This window comes from Haliotis rufescens, unplaced genomic scaffold (assembly GCF_023055435.1).
Source record: "Haliotis rufescens isolate VD_foot unplaced genomic scaffold, xgHalRufe1.0.p SCAF_2, whole genome shotgun sequence".
Taxonomy (NCBI): domain Eukaryota; kingdom Metazoa; phylum Mollusca; class Gastropoda; order Lepetellida; family Haliotidae; genus Haliotis; species Haliotis rufescens.
Window position 1 is genome coordinate 76,496,958 of NW_025963890.1, and position 19,925 is coordinate 76,516,882.

The 19,925-nt window shown below is 41.8% G+C and overlaps 1 protein-coding gene across 2 annotated transcripts in view; it reads left to right on the plus strand.

Moving 5' to 3' along the window:
- Positions 1-19,925, plus strand: part of LOC124147610 (sucrase-isomaltase, intestinal-like) — an 85,166-nt gene that overhangs the window by 36,420 nt on the left and 28,821 nt on the right. For both annotated transcript variants that reach the window (XM_048400575.1, XM_048400574.1), the window contains exons 21-39: positions 567-725; positions 1,383-1,438; positions 3,061-3,367; positions 4,091-4,239; positions 4,941-5,121; positions 6,178-6,274; positions 7,100-7,212; positions 7,650-7,775; positions 8,704-8,835; positions 9,177-9,317; positions 9,776-9,892; positions 10,919-11,045; positions 11,640-11,790; positions 12,231-12,364; positions 12,762-12,796; positions 12,988-13,104; positions 13,405-13,553; positions 14,336-14,420; positions 15,733-15,789. In XM_048400575.1, coding sequence (XP_048256532.1) covers positions 567-725; positions 1,383-1,438; positions 3,061-3,367; positions 4,091-4,239; positions 4,941-5,121; positions 6,178-6,274; positions 7,100-7,212; positions 7,650-7,775; positions 8,704-8,835; positions 9,177-9,317; positions 9,776-9,892; positions 10,919-11,045; positions 11,640-11,790; positions 12,231-12,364; positions 12,762-12,796; positions 12,988-13,104; positions 13,405-13,553; positions 14,336-14,420; positions 15,733-15,789 — 2,433 coding nt within the window. The remainder of the gene's footprint in view (positions 1-566; positions 726-1,382; positions 1,439-3,060; positions 3,368-4,090; positions 4,240-4,940; positions 5,122-6,177; positions 6,275-7,099; positions 7,213-7,649; positions 7,776-8,703; positions 8,836-9,176; positions 9,318-9,775; positions 9,893-10,918; positions 11,046-11,639; positions 11,791-12,230; positions 12,365-12,761; positions 12,797-12,987; positions 13,105-13,404; positions 13,554-14,335; positions 14,421-15,732; positions 15,790-19,925) is intronic.

A 19,925-nucleotide genomic window follows, 5' to 3' on the forward strand; every position in this document is an offset into this window, starting at 1 on the left:
CATTTAATAGACGAAGAACTTTCTTTATATTTACAGAATGTATTTGAGACAAGTGAAATTATAGCCATGTGGATTCTCAAAAACTCAAAGGATTTGCTTGAATGTTTGCAAAATCAAAAAGAACACGACGTTCAGTTCTGTCAACACATTTAAATTTTCAGCTTTGTACTCCTCAATCCCACACGACAACCTGAGGAAAAACTTCATTCGTTGATCCAAGCGGCATTTGTTACAAAACGTGGTGACCGTGGATATAGTTTCATATTTTCATTCAGACATTCAACACACATTGTCCTGTGAGAGGCTGGGAAAGACTAAAGTGATACAGGTCTAAAGACGTTCAGACATGAACATTTAGCAGTAATTCGCTAAATGGGTTTACAGGCAGCATTTATTTAACATCCCACTATTTACTCACTCTATAAGTACCTCTACTTTCCGTCCATCCACGTCATTTCCTCTGCCCTACGTCATTTCCTTCTACTAAAGCAACGTGCTCACTTTCGCTATTACTTTCGGCATTCTTTTATAAACGCTTGTAAATAGTTGATTTTTGATGGTTACAGAATGTACTGGACCTGACTATCGAACACAACGCAGTGTCGGAGGTCAATGACCTCTACATAGACGACATCTTTGTCCTCGGTGTGAATATCGAAGTCAACCTCGTGAGACTAATATCAGAGAACAGAGACCTCAACTTTACATTTGATTCTGATAAAAAGGTAAGAAGATAGGAGGGTATTGTGACCTCAACTTAACATATGGTGACCTCAACTTAACATATAGTCATCTCAACTTTTCATATAATGGCCTCAACTTTACATATAGTGACCTCAACTTTACATTGGTGCAGATCCATGAAGATCCGGGGTCTTCAGCAACCCATGCTTGACATAAAAGGCGACTAACGAGATTAGGTGGTCAGACTCGCTGAGTTGGTTGATGCATGTCATCGTATCCCAATTACGTGGAACGATGCTCATGATATCAATCACTGGATTGATTGGTCCAGACTTGATTATTTACAGACCGCCGTCATATAACTGGAATATTGCTGACTGCGGCTCTAAACAAAAAACCAACAAACCAACATACGGTACAGATATAAAAGTACGGATACAGTGACCTCAACTCTACATTTGATGCAGATATTAATGTTATCATATTTTGCCGTATATGGGTAAAGTAAAACAGAAAAGTTGAAGTTTTAACCAGTTGCAATCGGTAACTCAATGTGTCCTTAACTCAGTTGACCCCTATCCTACCTCGTAACCAGGGCTTATGTTTGTTGTGGTGTATTTGACATGAACTTGAGGACTGGACTCGTAGTGCACCAGAACGTTCATCACTCAGTGTGTCATGACACTGGATTGTTTCAGATTCTCAGGATCACTGATGACCTACCGGTGAACAAACCATTCCAGCTCACCTGGACGTGAGTATAGATTACGTTGATCAGATGACATATATTAAAACGTGCTTTGAGAATCATCTTCCAAGAGACACAAAATATCGCGCAAGTTTGTTGGGATGTGTAGGGTCAAAATTCGACATTGATTTGTCAATATCATGGAATTGAAAGAAATAGTGTATTTTTTAAGAACAAAGATCACATTGTAATACTTTATATAGATTCCTCTGCATATTAGTGCAAAATAGTTTTTTGCATTTAGATCCTTTTGGCAATTTACCCTTAGGGGGTAAAACATTGATTTGAAATGAATCTGAAACATTGATGTGATATGCAGTAACACAGTGGGTTCATGCCACTAAATATTGAAAAAAAGTACTTTTTGAAATTAAAATAAAAGCGTTGAAAGAAAGTACATATATTTTGTTAAATTAAAGTTCTATTCTCCATTCATGGCATTTGTTGAACGATTATCATCTCAGAAATCAAAAGGCCCTGAAAGCCTATTATTGCTGGAAGAATAGAGTATAGGGGGTCTCATAAAAGTGTTTTTAGGCAGGTGTGGGAGAGACCCGATAAAAGTGATATTTGTTTCTTTAGTGATTTTTGTTATTCTCCCAGCATATAATGAGTGGTGCCTTTTGCTTGGATTTTTGGCATTTTTCTTTTTCTTGATTTCTTTGCAAACAATTTGGACTTGACTCAAAAGGGGTCGGACGGGGTGTTGTTTAGGAGCACAACTTGAAAACTGTTTAAGTTTTCATCCCAACCTGGTAATGTATTAACCAAGGGCTGAAGTGGTGCCTATTGCTATTTAGGATTTTTTTTCAAAATTTGATTTTTCCCTATTTCCATGGAAACAAGTTTGACTTAGCTGAAATGGAGGTAGGTATCGTGAACGGAGCAGAACTAAAAACTAATCAACATTTTTTATCCAAACTTGATGCATGTATTAATCAAGGGCTGAGTGCCATTTGCTATTTAGGAATTTTTAAGAAAATATCATTACCTGTTCCTATGGCAACAAGTTTGACTTTGAGTGTGTTCATAGTAGTGTGGACCATTTCTCTAAAACTAATAGGTACTCTCTCTTGAAACGGTGCACACAAAGACCAGGTTGTCAACTGATGCCTATTGCTATTTAGGGATTTTTAGAATTTATATTTTTTCTGTTTCCATTGCAACAAGTTTGATTTTTACCTTATTCATAGTAGTGTGTACCTGACATAGAAATACAAAGTTCCGAATCCCAATTCCAGGGTATTGTTTTGATTGATCAATAACTACTCTAGTAATCACTGGATTGTCTGGTCCAGACTCCAATATTTACAGACCGCCGTCATATAGGTGGAATATTGCTGAGTGTGGCGTTAAACAACAAACCAACCGACCAACTTGTATACGGACAGACGGATTAGATGGAAATTTTCTTATCAAGTTTGACTTAAAGTAACAGATTTGTTCTTTCAAATTTGGGGGGCGGGGGTGATTTGACGCTGACGAGTCTTGTTTGGTTTCAAGTTAACGGTTTTTGTGTCATATTCAGATATTGTCCAGCCTCCATGTACATCTTCTTCAGAGTGGCATTAGACGAAACTCCCAACACTCTCACAATTTGATGAACTTGGCTTGTTGTGTACTCACAGGCATGAAACACAGGATCACTTCTCCCGAATCGATTGCTACCCTGAAGCCTTGAGTTGGAAGATTGGCGTCACAAAAGAAGAATGCGACAAACGAAACTGTATCTTCGACAAAGATGGACGTGCTCCTTTCCCGTTGTGCTACTTCCAGCAAGAGGATTATGGGTATTCGGTCTCTGGACCAGTTGAGCAGACAACTCTTGGTTTCCAGGTACCTCTCACCAGACTTGGAGAAGGGCCGTTTGGAAATGATGTCCAGAATATTACGTTCAATGTGGAAATGAGAGGAAACGACGTCCTAAGATTCACGGTACATAATTTGTGTGTATTGAAATTGGTGGTTCGATCTACAATAAATGTTTACATGTTTTTCACCTCAGTGCTTAGCTTGAGAAACAATGTTCAGATGATATGATCAATATTTTAGAAAACCTCCTTTTGGTTAAGAATAGTTTATCTGTTGCATATTGCGCAATATGTTTCATGATTGTTTATGAAAGGGGAAATTCAAAACATTTGCAAAAATGTCTCTGGGTGTGGTGAGAAATGTGGGAAAAAATGATGAAATAATGTATGCTTTGCACCAGTACCCGAAAAAGTATCATGTATCCAACAAACATGTCTGTCCCTCCACTTGCCGCCACCCCCACACCACACAACACCCGGCACCCATCACAGACACTGCTGCCGCCACCCCCACACCACACAACACCCGGCACCCATCACAGACACTGCTGGTGTCATCCCCACACCACACAACACCTGGCACCCATCACAGACACTGCTGCCGCCATCCCCACACCACACAACACCCGGCACCCATCACAGACACTGCTGGCGTCATCCCCACACCACACAACACCTGGCACCCATCACAGACACTGCTGGCGCCATCCCCACACCACACAACACCCGGCACCCATCACAGACACACTAGCGCCATCCCAAGTATATTCCATGGTACTGTTTCATTGTAAATATACTTGTGCAAATGCGTTTTCAGCATTTATGTGGATTGTGATCATTGTTTCAGTTCGATGATCCAGTCACGAAGCGGTATACGGTTCCTCTCAGTATGGTTCTGCCAAAGCACAGGGGAGATAATCTTACCTACGACTTGGTCATAACCAATAACCAGACATTCAGCTTCCAGATTGTGAGGAAAAGCACAGGCACAGTTATGTAAGTAGTGTATATTATAGAGGGACATGTTTCCATAAGGCATTAATATACTCAACTGGACCTGAGTGAGTGAGTATGGTTTTACGCCGCTTTTAGCAATATTCCAGCAACATCACGGCGGGGGACACCAGAACTGGGTCTTCAGCGTGACGAGGGAACGCGTTAACCACTAGGCTACCCCACTGGTCATGAGGAGTTTTGCTACACGAAGACCGACTACTTCACTCAAATTGTTCAATTGTTTTGATTGCTTGCAATGCAGCCCTTGGTAATGTGTCATCACTGCATTGTCACAAATACTTGCAGATGACATCATTCATTGTTCATAACATCACAGTAGATGTTACCACTTTTAATCGTGAAACACATGTATTCACATTTTGTGAGAAAAAGACCAGGTAATAAGATAAGACTTTCATATTTCATATTTAGCACTTAAATATGAAGAAAAAATATAACATTAAAATATGTACACAAGCTACACCACGGAATAAAAGGAATAACGATGGACAATGGATTATCTGCGCTTGTTGAATTAAACCACGTGCAAAACGTATTACTAGCAAAAATAATTTACACAGATGATGGGTAGTTCTAAATGGTCAAGTATTTTTTCTTAGTCCTTGGATATTTACATACCCTCGTGTAATTGCTGTTATACAAACGTACAATTTATAGCCAGTTCTGTATCTACCTCCCAGCTGGGACACGGGTGCAGGCGGTTTGACGTTTGACGACCAGTTCCTCCAAATCTCGACCCGCCTGCCATCTCCAAACGTGTACGGCTTCGGGGAGAACCTGCACGCTTCCTTCAGACACAACAGCTGGTACAAGACCTGGCCCATGTTCTCCCGGGACCAGCCCACCGTCAACGCCTGGGGGGTACGGAACCAGTATAGTACTTTTTTTCATACTCCATGTCAGAATGATGAGATCTGGTAAGAAATCCCTTTTACCTCGACACCTAACGCGGAACGCATACAACCACATGTACCCCTCGTGTACTGCTACGACTAATAATATCTGGTGTAACTGTTGGTGTAACTGTCACTTTTGAGGGTGGGGAACCAATATAGCATGTACATTTTATCTTGCCTCTCAGTGTTTGGAGATATGGCTACCATATAGCTTTTCAATTATACATGATAAGTTAAAGCAGGATTACGGAGGGTACATGGGGTTTTATGTGGGTTCTTTACCGGAAACAAATATTTTCTGTAATATATAAGATAATATTATTTTAGTGTGTCTTGGTATCATAAATTCATATATTAGGAATACACATTGTATTATACAAGGAGAATACTTTTTGTTCCTACTACAAGCTATATACGATACAATACGTATGTCAGTAATAATTTCTTTATCATATGATGTCTTTCTTAAAATAAGTGAGAACACGGCCCGATGTATGGTGCATTGCCAAATGTTTGGCAGCCATATTTGACTACTTTAACATTTACACGTTGGAAAACATCAATCTAAATGTTTTGGGGACCCAGTGAAAAGTTTGAGATGGCTTCGCCTCGATATACTGAGCTTGCTAACAGTAGTTCTTGCTTGGTGACTTCCTTTGCATGTTTTATCGGATCGTGACACCAAGCTTATCGGATTGATTTATCACACCAAAGACAGTGTCCATCACATAAAAAAATACTTTACCCCAACATGATTATTGTACATAAGGTTCAGACAATTGGTGATTTAATTTGATGAATGTTCTGTGTTGTGTTTAAATGACTGCCTTTTAGTTGATTGAATGTATCGATTATCTTGCAAATAATCGTTGATAATGATCGTTGATAGCACACTGATCCATTGACCGGGGTAATATTTGTCTATGCGCTAAGAGCATGCTTATGCATGGAGTACAGCGCCATATTAATGGACTTTTTTTATTATCTTTTTAATTACATCATCACATTACTGTTGATCTAGAGCTACAATAACCACTATGGCGTCCACCCGTACTACATGTGTGTGGAAAACGACGGCAACTCTCACGGCGTTCTTCTCCTCAACAGCAATGCTCAAGGTATGTAGATACCTTGCACTGTATGCACTGTTAACGACTTTTCATCTTATCTCGCCAACCCCTATTCCTGTAAGTAGTCGCCAACCACTATTCCTGTAAGTAGTCATATAGAAAGTCTCCATAGTGCTGATCCCATTTCGTAGTTCATTATTCATTTTTACAAAGCCTGTATCAGCTGTTCAAGTGTTACATCTTTCATGTGGGAGAGTACCTAGGTGACAAATGGAGAATCTCAATCGAGTGTCTTTTAATAGCAAATATATCGACAATATCTTAAGTGTAAAAAGTACTGCTAACAGCTTCAGTAGCAGAGCCATTAGTGATGTCATGGTAACAATGACGTCACAATGGTCTGCAAAGCATTGTCATGCAATTTCAATACAGCCATATCTACAATGTAGGTATCGCCTGACCTCACCCAAGCAATATCTCCTGTGGGAGCCAGTTTTGGATGACAAGATTCGGTTCCCTGGGCATATAAGTTCCGGCGGAACAATTGTTCCTTTGGAGGTGCATATCATGGCAGGGACTGGAAAGTTTTCAGAGACATTTGATGTATTTAACCCTGATATGTTTTCTGGTTCGGAACTAAATTTGGGTTGGAACGAAAATATGCTTCAGCCTCAACACAGGGGGCGACACAGCCTCTGCCTGGACTGTATCACTATGTTAAAAGTTGGTTGTAGTTACAATTAGTTTTCTTTAGATGTTATAAGTACATTTGTATTCATTGGCCAAAGAATCATTTGCAACCAGTGGATTCTGTGGTTAAGGTGGGAACGCGTGAACAATGTGCCGATCAATGATAGATGTTGCTGTTCCCAGACTATACGTTCTCCCCGATGCCGATGTTGACCTACCGCACGACTGGCGGAATCCTGGACTTCTATGTATTCCTTGGGCCAACGCCGGACCTCGTCACCAGTCAATACACAACGGTATGCTCATCAATTCGTATTCACATTTCTCTGTTTTCTGTTAAAAGCCCGTCAGTGATTCAATGCTAAGGCGATTGTGTAGTTTGCCAAAATACAGGCGTGGGGAAATTAATATACAGGATGTGTAGGACATTAAATTTGAGAATCGGACTGATGGATCAGGTTTGGTAGAACCTAAAGTCGATCAAAGATCTTTAGCATGTCACTGGCAACAATTTTTGAGTCTTGTTTGCTTGACAAAAACTATAAGAGTAGTCGACCAAAATCAATTGTAGTCATTTCAGATATTGCCACAGTCAGTTTAAACGGAGACAAGGGTCACACAATTCATACAATCGAATACAATATGACTCGTCTAAAACAAATGTATTATAAATGTTCAAATTTCGATTTAAAAACTTGCCTTTCTGCACTCGTCTTCACTATCCACCGTGTAGGCCATAGGACGCCCCTTCCTTCCTCCCTACTGGGCCCTGGGATTCCAGCTCTGTCGCTATGGATACAACAATATCCAGAACCTGAAGGATGCTGTCCAGCGTACTAGGGATGCCGGCATACCACATGTAAGTGTAAATGTAACACGCCCAGTCACATAAACATGTGGCCATGTTATCCTTTCCTTTGTTTTTTTATTGCTTCATAAAGATGCTAACATCTGTACCGGAAAGAACATCTTCCCGCGGCAAGCGAGTGAACCAAATATTAAAGTCCACTCTTGCGGAACTAGGCTGCATTTATGGACATTTTGGCTGGACTGACGAGTTTATGCATCGTCCAATCAAAATCGCGTAATAAAATCGACATCCGGTTCTTCGTCTGCAGATTTCGGTTGATTGCTGTATTTGTAAAGCATGTCTACTGCCAACTTGGCGTCAACAGATATTTTCCAAACCCTTTCATGTTTCTAATCAAGGTGATCACGTGATTTGATGCACTCCACAAAATTACACCTGTTTTTTCACAATATAATTCTTGATTACCAATCTGATCGTATTGACTGGGAGCCGCCGCCATTTTGTTTGAAGCTAATGCAAGTGATATGAGAGATTGAATCCGATTGGTCAATAGGAGGGACATAACCCGTAATAGCCACTGGTGTGGCTACGATCGAGCCAAGAAATTCAGCTAAGTTCGGCTAGGGTGGAAACTGGACTTATCCAGTCAGTCAACTCCCTTGCCCCGGGAAAATGCGGAAAGAATGGAAAATTAGTTGCAATTCATAGTTGAATCCTTATGGACACTGCAGCTTCTAATGCTACGTAACAGTGTCGTATGTTCTGTCAGTGAGATGCAGCTGAAGGTTAATGCGCATTTGGCCAGTTAATTAAGCATGTATGTACTTCAAAACCCTTCGTTATATGTTTGGTGTGTGTCTGACAAGAAACCACTGGTGCTAGGGCGAAGACTGATCCACACACGGCCACTTGGATGGAGATAGCCCGTCATTAGCTTCAGCTCTTGTATGAATGTGTCCTCTTTATTCGATGGTAGGATGTGCAGTATGCTGACATAGACCATATGGACGAGCGAAAAGATTTCACCGTCGACCACGTCAACTATCCAGGTCTCGGGGAATACTTCCAGGAACTGCAGAGGGGTGGCATGAAGACCATCATAATTCTGGTGAGGCATCTGAAAGAAACTGTGCTACATATATTTGATATGTGTATGCGTTACTTATAGAATAACTCACAAACTATTATTGTCAATAGTCTTCGAAGTCAATGCAGAACAATTTGTTCTTCTCGGTCACATGAAGGCGACAGATCAGTCACCATTATCCTTTGTTATAATGTTGTTATCCACGGTATCCATAATTGTATAATGGGCCTCTTTACTGAAACAAACACGCTCATTCATTATCCTTGGTGCTGTGGGTAATACTTATTGTAAACACGCTCTTAATGAAATATGCTCAAAGGTATCAGAAAATAATATTTTGAACATAGGGAGGTTTGTTCCAGGATCCAGCTCTGGTCTCCAACGAGACTGACTACGAGCCTTACGAACGCATGAAGGCGGTCCGGGGGAACATCATGTGGCCGAACTCCTCCGTGTCCATCCCAGGGGGAAGTCAGGATAGTGATGGGGCAGTACTTGGATACGTGAGTCCATCACCACATCGCCTATGCCCACTGTCAAAGTATTTTAGGCACAATGTTTTACTTCAGGCAAATGTCCATGTATGTTTTTCATTTCGTCATGTGGTTATTGGTCAAGAAGGAAAATTAACTGTGTATCAAACTAAATATTGAGACTATTTCAACTTTCTAACACCCATTAAACATTATTGTATTGGCAGAGACTTGACAAACCTTTGATGACATATATGCAATACATATCAATATCAGGGAGCTTTGCGATTTCTGGAGATTCGAACTTGTGTTGTTGTTTATCGTAAATAAAACAATGCAGGGAGAATAAAGCATGAGGGGCGCATAGGGTTTATATTGGTGTTATTATGGAGTGGGCAGTCTAACTGATTGATGGGTCAGTATGCTGCTCCCATAGCAAGTCTTCCCGCAGAAGTCGCAGAAGTCTGCTCAATGGTATCTGTCCACAGGTGTGGCCAAAGGGCAAGACCGTATTTCCCGATTTCTTCAAGCCAGAGACCAACCAGGTGTGGAAAGAGTTAATAGTGAAGCACCACAACGAGTTGCCATTTGATGGGCTGTGGATAGTAAGTACAACAGCTGGTCGGAGTGGAGTCAGTATCTGAGTGGGGCATCCATGTTTAACTACGGCATGGTTTCACATGGGCTAACACTGTACAGTGAAGATCCAGGTTAAAATTAACCTTCAGAACCCCATGCTTGTCGTAAGAGGCGACCAACGGGATCGGGTTGTCAGGCTCCCCAACTAGGTTGAAGCATGTCAACGTATCCCAGTTGCGTAGATCGATGCTCATGATGTCAATCACTGGATTGTCTCGTCCAGACTCGATTATTTACAGACCACTGTAGTATAGCTTGAATATGCTGAGTGCGGCATTAAACAACAAACACACAGAATTAGAACAAGTAGTCACATCCATGAGGAGTATGGGTTATGGGTAAGACAATAGGTCCCCAGCAACCTATGCTTGTCGTAAGACTAAATGGGTCGGATGGTCAGTCTTGGTGACTTTGTTGATCACATGTCAGACTATCACAGTTGCATGGACCGATGCTCACGACATGAATCACCAGACTCGATTATTCCAGACCCCAACAATGAGAACTGGCCATGTTTTTAGATAGTCAGCACTGATGTATGTAGCCACTGAGCGTCTGTGACCGCCTCCGTGTTGTAGTGGTAGAGTAGAAGGTCCAGGGTTTGATCCCCAGCCGTGCGTCATACCAAACTGGATTAAACAATGGTAGTTGTTATTACCCTATCTGATTCTCAGGATTAACGGTCTTAGTGGGGTATTCATGTTAAACACAGCGGCATGGTATCTCAGTGGGCAAGCACTATAAGTCGGCATCAGTCCGGACTGGTACAAGCACCCCTCCCCCACCCCCCTACACACACACCACACGCACGTCGCTATATCAGTACCATAATCTTGGCCGCGACGTTAAGCCCCATGTCATCCCACCTAAGCTTCTGGTGGTCCTTCAGATCCCCTTTGCAGTGACATCTCGCAAACTCGAATTGCATTGCTTAACAATTGTTCTCGCAGACAAGTTAACAACCCATCTCATTACAACCCGTTCTGTGACAGGACATGAACGAGCCTGCTAACTTCGGCACCAACGAGGAGAAGCCCTTCAACTGGCCGGAGAAGGACGAGCCCTACTGGAGTCTCAAGTGTAGCGACAACAAATATGACGACCCTCCATACATAACCCGTGAGATTGTGTTGAGTGTTTAGTAGCAGCAGGTTGTTTCACGTTCGGTTTTAATGTTGATGACGTGCAAACCTGTAAGGTTATACTATCGTCGGATCATAGGTTTTCCGACATCATATCTTTTCGGACGGCCATGTTTATCGCAATCATTCTCACTATAACAAGGGGTATGGCATCACACAGACATAATAAATACCCGACGATGGTTTGTTTTTTAGATATGGTTGTCTTTTATAAGTAAGATGTTTTACAGTTGTGTTTGTGATTGGCGACAAAACTGTTTCTTAAGCGTCCGAAAGCACATAACACGGTGATATAATTAAGTAAAAAATGTTTTGTTGTTTTTTCTTTGGGACAATTTGACATTGCCCTATTGCTTGTTAATATTTTAGGTGACATTGCCGTGATAAAAGAACGGTTCATAAGAGTTCTCGACCCTTGTACGGACAGCTTGCAATATACCTATGTCATGAACGATTTTAAACAAGTAACAGAATACAATTATCATAATTGACCACCTGAAAGGTGCAACACTACACGTCATTGATAGCCACAGTTTGAATGTGTCGTGACGTACATGTCTACCTATGGCAGGAGCTGCCTTTAACTACGATGGCGAAAAGACTGATGGACGAATCTCGGACAAGACATTATGTATGGTGGCTCGACAGGGACACAATGACGAGTACAGACACTACGATGTCCACAGTCTGTACGGCTGGAGCCAAACTAGGTCTACCTTACAGTAAGTACATCATATACCCCTGGATTTCTAGCACGCTTTCTTGGTTTCAAAATGTTTAACTCTTTCGACCTGCATCGCTTTGTGCGAACCTCGCACATTCCCAAATAATATACAAAACGACACTGTCAGGACAGTGCGACAATCAGATTGGAGGGTGGCACTAAGATCGTTTTGTGGAATCGGGACCCTCAGAAGTAGTTGTGAAGGAGAGTGTTCTGCAGCTACCTTGCAGAAAGGATGATTCAATGGCTAGAGATGCTGACATCCAGTGCTGTCATCTGGATGCTGAAATGATGTTGTCCATAGAAGCCATGCCAGCCATCGAAAAGTCATTGTATTATTTTAGTCTAAAATAATGTAATCCCAGGAATCATGTTCTAATATGGAGACGCCATATATATAACGACCCAAACTGGATGAAAGTGTATCTTTTTTTCCAGGGGTGTACGGGAGGCTACAGGGAAGCGTGGTATCGTCATCTCCCGGTCCACGTTCCCTGGTAGCGGCAAGGAAGCTGGACATTGGCTTGGGGATAACAGAAGTGACTGGGACGATATGAGATTATCCATCATAGGTCAGTAAAATTATGTATTCATCAAGACGTCCTCAGGATTAATGCTGTTACCGCTTTTCAGATATATTTCTGGTAAGTTGTCAACTTCTGAATCCAATTCGCTTCTATAACCATTACTGATGAAGGTAATGCATGGGGAATCGATGTTTACGTTTAATGCAAACAGGGACATAAAGATAACATGGACATGTTATTTTTGAAGAACAAGATTGGGCAATTTTGGGGACTGATTTCCAGTGACCCTGGGGCTAAGTGGTAACACACCGCATATGTCCAAGCGTCATCTATAGCATGCCGGGTACTTAAGGAAATTTTGGTGGGGCCAAAACAGGTTTCTCATGTGGGAGAATGGTTTGATATACTGATTGAATATGCTAATTCGTTGATGTTTTTTCAGGTATTCTGGAGTTTAACTTGTTTGGAATACCTTACGTAAGTAAAACTGATATTCACGTTGAGATTACATAATATATCTCTAAGACTACTCTGTAGCAACATGGTGCCGTTTCAGAATTATACTCATAAAAATACCATCCCAAAGCTAGATGACAAGAAATATAAAAGGTATACATTGATATCACACAATAGTTTGATTTCAACATATTCACATGTGATGCTTTCAGATTGGAGCTGATATCTGTGGCTTCTTTGACAACACTACCGCGGAGTTGTGTAGTCGATGGATGCAGCTTGGAGCCTTCTACACATTCAGTCGCAACCACAATGGTCTCAACTATATAGTAGGTGCCATCTAGATATATTAAATACACTCTTGTTATTCAGAAATGCAATGAATCCAATGCACATACCATCATTTCCAAGATGTATTTATACATATATATAGTCATTGTTGAAACCCTCTATTCAATGTTGAAGTGTAACGTTCTTGTGAGCTTGTTGTATCAGACAGTTCTAGACATAACAATAGTGCATGACATTTATTTTATCTTTGATATGTATGTTGAAAGTTTGTTCCTTAACGATTTTCAAGTTGACTAAATGTTGAAGATTGTGATAGGTATTAATTTTGTTTGTTTAAGAATCAAGATCCTGGTGCTTTCGGGGGTGATGTTGTCCGTATATCGCGGGAAGCGATGGAGACGCGCTATAGACTCTTGCCGCATCTGTACTCGTTGTTTTACTTTGCACATGTTAAAGGCGAGACTGTCATCAGGGCTCTAGTCCATGTGTAGGTTAATCTTATTACTCAGATAAATCTACTTTTTTATGTCGAGATTTCGAACGTTGATTCCATACCTGTAAATTTCATTTGAATACTGTAAATGAAGTCCTTTTCTAAAAATATTAGCTTCTGCGGTGACGCGGCCGTAAAATCGTCTGTTTCAATCAGAGGGGAGTTATTGTGATTTGATACCTCTGATTGACCAGTCAAAATCGAGTAGTTTCTAAATTCAAGGTAGAATCGTGGTTTAACGTAAATTCACTACCGATGACGGACCAGTCGGCATACAGGATTTTAAACTACCATTTTAGAATGGTGAGGATCTTGCCAGTTTGTTGATGAGTTTCTACCAACATGTAGTTACAGAGTATGAACACGTTTTGGACTTGACAACAAAAGTATTTTTTTTAATCAAACGTTCACTACATATTGACAAGTTTAAAACAAGTTCAACTTATCAATAGTAAAAATCTTCTTCTGTGGTCAACAGAATATGTATATAACCATAATATATATATATATATATATATATATATATATATATATATATATATATATATACATATATATATATATATATATATATATATATATATGTATATATATATATATATATATATTCTATATATTATGGTATGCTCCCTTCCGCAGCTGGGTTTACAAAGCATTTGAGATCTGTCAGTGGTTTTATTCATTGAAACAGGGGATTGATATTTATTTCAAATTCTTCTTGTGCACTATGTTGAGAACTGAATTTCGAATTTCCATGGTGCTTTATTTTGTTTCAGATTTCCAAAGGACAAGAATACATACAGTAACCATGAACAGTTCCTGTGGGGCGGCGGGCTTCTCATCTCGCCTATACTGTACGAGGCAAGTCATTCCTGCTTGGTTTACAGTGGTACTTAGACTAGTCAGTGTTTGAATGACATTAAGAAGTGATACACATAAGGAAGAGAATTTATGGATGTCAACTTGTTTATTATGAGGAACACAACATTTCAGAGTATATGCTTACTCCTTCATCAGATGAATAAAAGCCGTGAGGCAGAGAGCATAAAGATGTACATGTAAGAACAAAAAAAGTAACAAGATAACAATAGGTACCTCATAGTATTAATTCGCCTGATTAAAGAGTTAGCACATACTGCGAAACGTTGTGTTCACTCATAATAAAGAAGTTGAGATCTATAAATGCATAGACTAGTGCTCCATAGCAACCCTAACTGTAACTTGCCGCGACCAGAAATACTGTATTTGTGACTGATAACATTGTATTTAATAATGACTTTTCACAACATGCCCATTATATAGAGGGGAATGACCAAGTAACTCATTCCTTGATAATAATGGAGCAGAGGCCCATTATTTTTAAGGAAAGGCGAATTATGAGGATATTCCCCTAGCTAAAACGTCATCCCTACTTTTACACTTTGACAAAATATTCCGTTGTAGAAAATATTTGAAAAATAAACCAGAACTCTTTGTTGTCGGTTTTTATACTGCGTGAGTCGCCCTTGCATGATGCACAAGGAATACATTCTCCGCCGCTGTTGAACGTGCACCAAGCTCTCACCTAGCTGACATTTACAATGCATGGTACACGGCTCCTCATAATGTCTTTGGGTCCTAAGCTAGTATTTGTCAATCGCTTGCACATTGTTAATAACTGCTGAAGGGAATACAAGGAAATATAGAGCTCCGAACAAGGATGTATATATTACCTGATGTTTTTTTCTCGTCAAAGATTTATCTCATTGCTATAAACATGAACATTGTTGGAGGCAACCTTCTCCAACACAATATTATATACACATTATTTTGAGGTTTTAAGCATTATGCACAATTATGAAAATATTTACTAATTTAGTGTACACCATACCTTGATGTGCCGCCTCAAATCAAGCGTTTCGGGTTCGAACCCCGCTGACGACACATGGTTTCGGAAAAAAATGAAAATATTCACTTGTCATAATAATAAAATGCAAACAATAGTTCCGTCTATTCCACATTGAAATTAATTCAAATGTTGGTTCAAGAAAATGTTAAGTTGAAAACAACTCTCCATTCCGGAAAAATAATAGAATGACATCACAGATGTGTTTTAATTAATATTCCATACACTTAGCTCTAAGATGGACTAGAACATGTAACTTTAATTATTTGTTCTTTACAATCTTTGCAGAAACAAAAGCTTCTTAGAATGTACATACCCGACGGAAGATGGTACGGTTATTACACGGTCAGTATCTACATGTATAACCACCAGAGGAAGAAGGTAGTTAGTAATTATTACACGGTTAGTATCTACATGTATATATCCACCAGAGGAAGAAGGTAGTTAAAAATTATAACATGGTTAGTATCTACATGTATATACCCACCAGAGGAAGAAGGTAGTTAATAATTATAACATGGTTAGTATCTACATGTATATCCACCAGAGGAAGAAGGTAGTTAGTAATTATAACATGGTGAGTATCTACATGTATATATCCACCAGAGGAAGAAGGTAATTACTAATTATAAGATGGTTAGTATCTACATGTAAATATCCACCAGAGGAAGAAGGTAGTTAATAATTATAACATGGTTAGTATCTACATGTATATCCACCAGAGGAAGAAGGTAGTTAGTAATTATAACATGGTGAGTATCTACATGTATATATCCACCAGAGGAAGAAGGTAATTACTAATTATAAGATGGTTAGTATCTACATGTAAATATCCACCAGAGGAAGAAGGTAGTTAGTAATTATAACATGGTTAGTATCTACATGGATATATACACCAGAGGAAGAAGATAGTAAGTAATTATAAGATGGTTAGTATCTACATGTATATATCCAGCAGAGGAAGAAGGTAGTTAGTAATTATAACATGGTTAGTATCTACATGTAAATCCACCAGAGGAAGAAGGTAGTTAGTAATTATAACATGGTTAGTATCTAAATTTCTAATTTTCTTTTCTCTCAAATAACATGTCTACCTCACCCTTACCTCACCCTTACCTGTCTCGAGATATTCACAAGTAGATGGTTATTTGACAAGCAAAGCCAAGTGTTCCATTTAGTATGTATTTTCAGGAAAACATACACTCAGACTGAAAGTAGTTCCGGCAAAACGTATTTACCGTTTGGCGTGAAATAACTGTTCCCTGTCCAGTCAATGGCGCTGATTGTTAGAAGTGTGGTTGTTCACTGTGCAGTCAGTCGCGCTGATGGTCAGATGTATGGTAATTCACTGCACAGTCAGTGGGCTGATGGCCAGAGGTGTGGTAGTTCACTATACAGTCAGTGGGCCGATGGTCAGAGGTGTGGTAGTTCACTGTACAGTTAGTGGGCTGATGGTCAGAGGTGTGGTAGTTCACTGTGCAGTCAGTGGGCTGATGGTCAGAGGTGTGGTAGTTCACTGTACAGTCAGTGGCGCTGATGGTCAGATGTGTGGTTATTCACTGTACAGTCAGTGGGCTGGTGGTCAGAGGTGTGGTAGTTCTCTGTATCGTTAGTGGGCTGATGGTCAGAGGTGTGGTAGTTCACTGTACAGACAGTGGGCTGGTGGTCAGAGGTGTGGTAGTTCTCTGAACAGTTAGTGGGCTGATGGTCAGAGGTGTGGTAGTTCACTGTACAGTCAGTGGGCTGATGGTCAGAGGTGTGGTAGTTCACTATACAGACAGTGGGCTGATGGTCAGAGGTGTGGTAGTTCACTGTACAGTTAGTGGGCTGGTGGTCAGAGGTGTGGTAGTTCACTGTACAGTCAATGGGCTGATGGTCAGGGGTGTGGTAGTTCACTGTACAGTTAGTGGGCTGGTGGTCAGAGGTGTGGTAGTTCACTGTACAGTCAGTGGGCTGATGGTCAGAGGTGTGGTAGTTCACTGTACAGTCAGTGGGCTGTTGGTCAGAGGTGTGGTAGTTCACTGTACAGTCAGTGGGCTGTTGGTCAGAGGTGTGGTAGTTCACTGTACAGTCAGTAGGCTGATGGTCAGAGGTGTGGTAGTTCACTGTACAGTCAGTGGGCTGTTGGTCAGATGTGTGGTAGTTCACTGTACAGTCAGTAGGCTGGTGGTCAGAGGTGTGGTAGTTCACTGTGAGGTCAGTGGGCTGAGGGTCAGAGGTGTGGTAGTTTACTGTACAGTCAGTGGCGCTGATGGTCAGAGGTGTGGTAGTTCACTGTGCAGTCAGTGGGCTGATGGTCAGAGGTGTGGTAGTTCACTGTACAGTCAGTGGCGCTGATGGTCAGATGTGTGGTTATTCACTGTACAGTCAGTGGGCTGGTGGTCAGAGGTGTGGTAGTTCTCTGTATCGTTAGTGGGCTGATGGTCAGAGGTGTGGTAGTTCACTGTACAGACAGTGGGCTGGTGGTCAGAGGTGTGGTAGTTCTCTTAACAGTTAGTGGGCTGATGGTCAGAGGTGTGGTAGTTCACTGTACAGTCAGTGGGCTGATGGTCAGAGGTGTGGTAGTTCACTATACAGACAGTGGGCTGATGGTCAGAGGTGTGGTAGTTCACTGTACAGTTAGTGGGCTGGTGGTCAGAGGTGTGGTAGTTCACTGTACAGTCAATGGGCTGATGGTCAGGGGTGTGGTAGTTCACTGTACAGTTAGTGGGCTGGTGGTCAGAGGTGTGGTAGTTCACTGTACAGTCAGTGGGCTGATGGTCAGAGGTGTGGTAGTTCACTGTACAGTCAGTGGGCTGTTGGTCAGAGGTGTGGTAGTTCACTGTACAGTCAGTGGGCTGTTGGTCAGAGGTGTGGTAGTTCACTGTACAGTCAGTAGGCTGATGGTCAGAGGTGTGGTAGTTCACTGTACAGTCAGTGGGCTGTTGGTCAGAGGTGTGGTAGTTCACTGTACAGTCAGTAGGCTGGTGGTCAGAGGTGTGGTAGTTCACTGTGAGGTCAGTGGGCTGAGGGTCAGAGGTGTGGTAGTTTACTGTACAGTCAGTGGCGCTGATGGTCAGAGGTGTGGTAGTTCACTGTACAGTCAGTGGCGCTGTTGGTCAGAGGTGTGGTAGTTCACTGTACAGTCAGTAGGCTGATGGTCAGAGGTGTGGTAGTCTCTGTACAGTTAGTGGGCTGATGGTCAGAGGTGTGGTAGTTCACTGTGCAGTCAGTGGGCTGATGGTCAGAGGTGTGGTAGTTCACTGTACAGTCAGTGGCGCTGATGGTCAGATGTGTGGTATTTCACTGTTCAGTCAGTGGGCTGATGGTCAGAGGTGTGGTAGTTCACTGTACAGACAGTGGGCTGGTGGTCAGAGGTGTGGTAGTTCTCTGAACAGTTAGTGGGCTGATGGTCAGAGGTGGGGTAGTTCACTGTACGGTCAGTGGCGCTGATGGTCAGAGGTGTGGTAGTTCACTGTACAGTCAGTGGGCTGATGGTCAGAGGTGTGGTAGTTCACTGTACAGTCAGTGGGCTGATGGTCAGAGGTGTGGAAGTTCACTGTACAGTCAGTGGGCTGATGGTCAGAGGTGTGGTAGTTCACTGTACAGTCAGTGGGCTGATGGTCAGAGGTGTGGTAGTTCACTGTACAGTCAGTGGGCTGATGGTCAGAGGTGTGGTAGTTCACTGTACAGACAGTGGGCTGGTGGTCAGAGGTGTGGTAGTTCACTTTGCAGTCAGTGGGCTGATGGTCAGAGGTGTGGTAGTTCACTGTACAGCTAGTGGGCTGATGGTCAGAGGTGTGGTTGTTCACTGTGTGGTCAGTGGGCTGGTGGTCAGAGGTGTGGTAGTTCACTGTACAGTCAGTGGGCTGATGGTCAGAGGTGTGGTAGTTCACTGTGAGGTCAGTGGGCTGATGGTCAGAGGTGTGGTAGTTCACTGTACAGTCAGTGGGCTGATGGTCAGAGGTGTGGTAGTTCACTGTACAGTCAGTGGCGCTGATGGTCAGAGGTGTGGTAGTTCACTGTACAGTCAGTGGGCTGATGGTCAGAGGTGTGGTAGTTCACTGTACAGTCAGTGGGCTGATGGTCAGAGGTGTGGTAGTTCTCTGAACAGTTAGTGGGCTGATGGTCAGAGGTGTGGTAGTTCTCTGTACAGTCAGTGGGCTGATGGTCAGAGGTGTGGTAGTTCACTGTACAGTTAGTGGGCTGATGGTCAGAGGTGTGGTAGTTCTCTGTACAGTTAGTGGGCTGATGGTCAGAGGTGTGGTAGTTCACTGTACAGACAGTGGGCTGATGGTCAGAGGTGTGGTAGTTCACTGTACAGTCAGTGGGCTGATGGTTAGATGTGTGGTAGTTCACTGTACAGTCAGTAGGCTGATAGTCAGATGTGTGGTAGTTCACTGTACAGTCAGTAGGCTGATGGTCAGATGTGTGGTAGTTCACTGTACAGTCAGTGGGCTGATGGTCAGAGGTGTGGTAGTTCACTGTACAGTCAGTAGGCT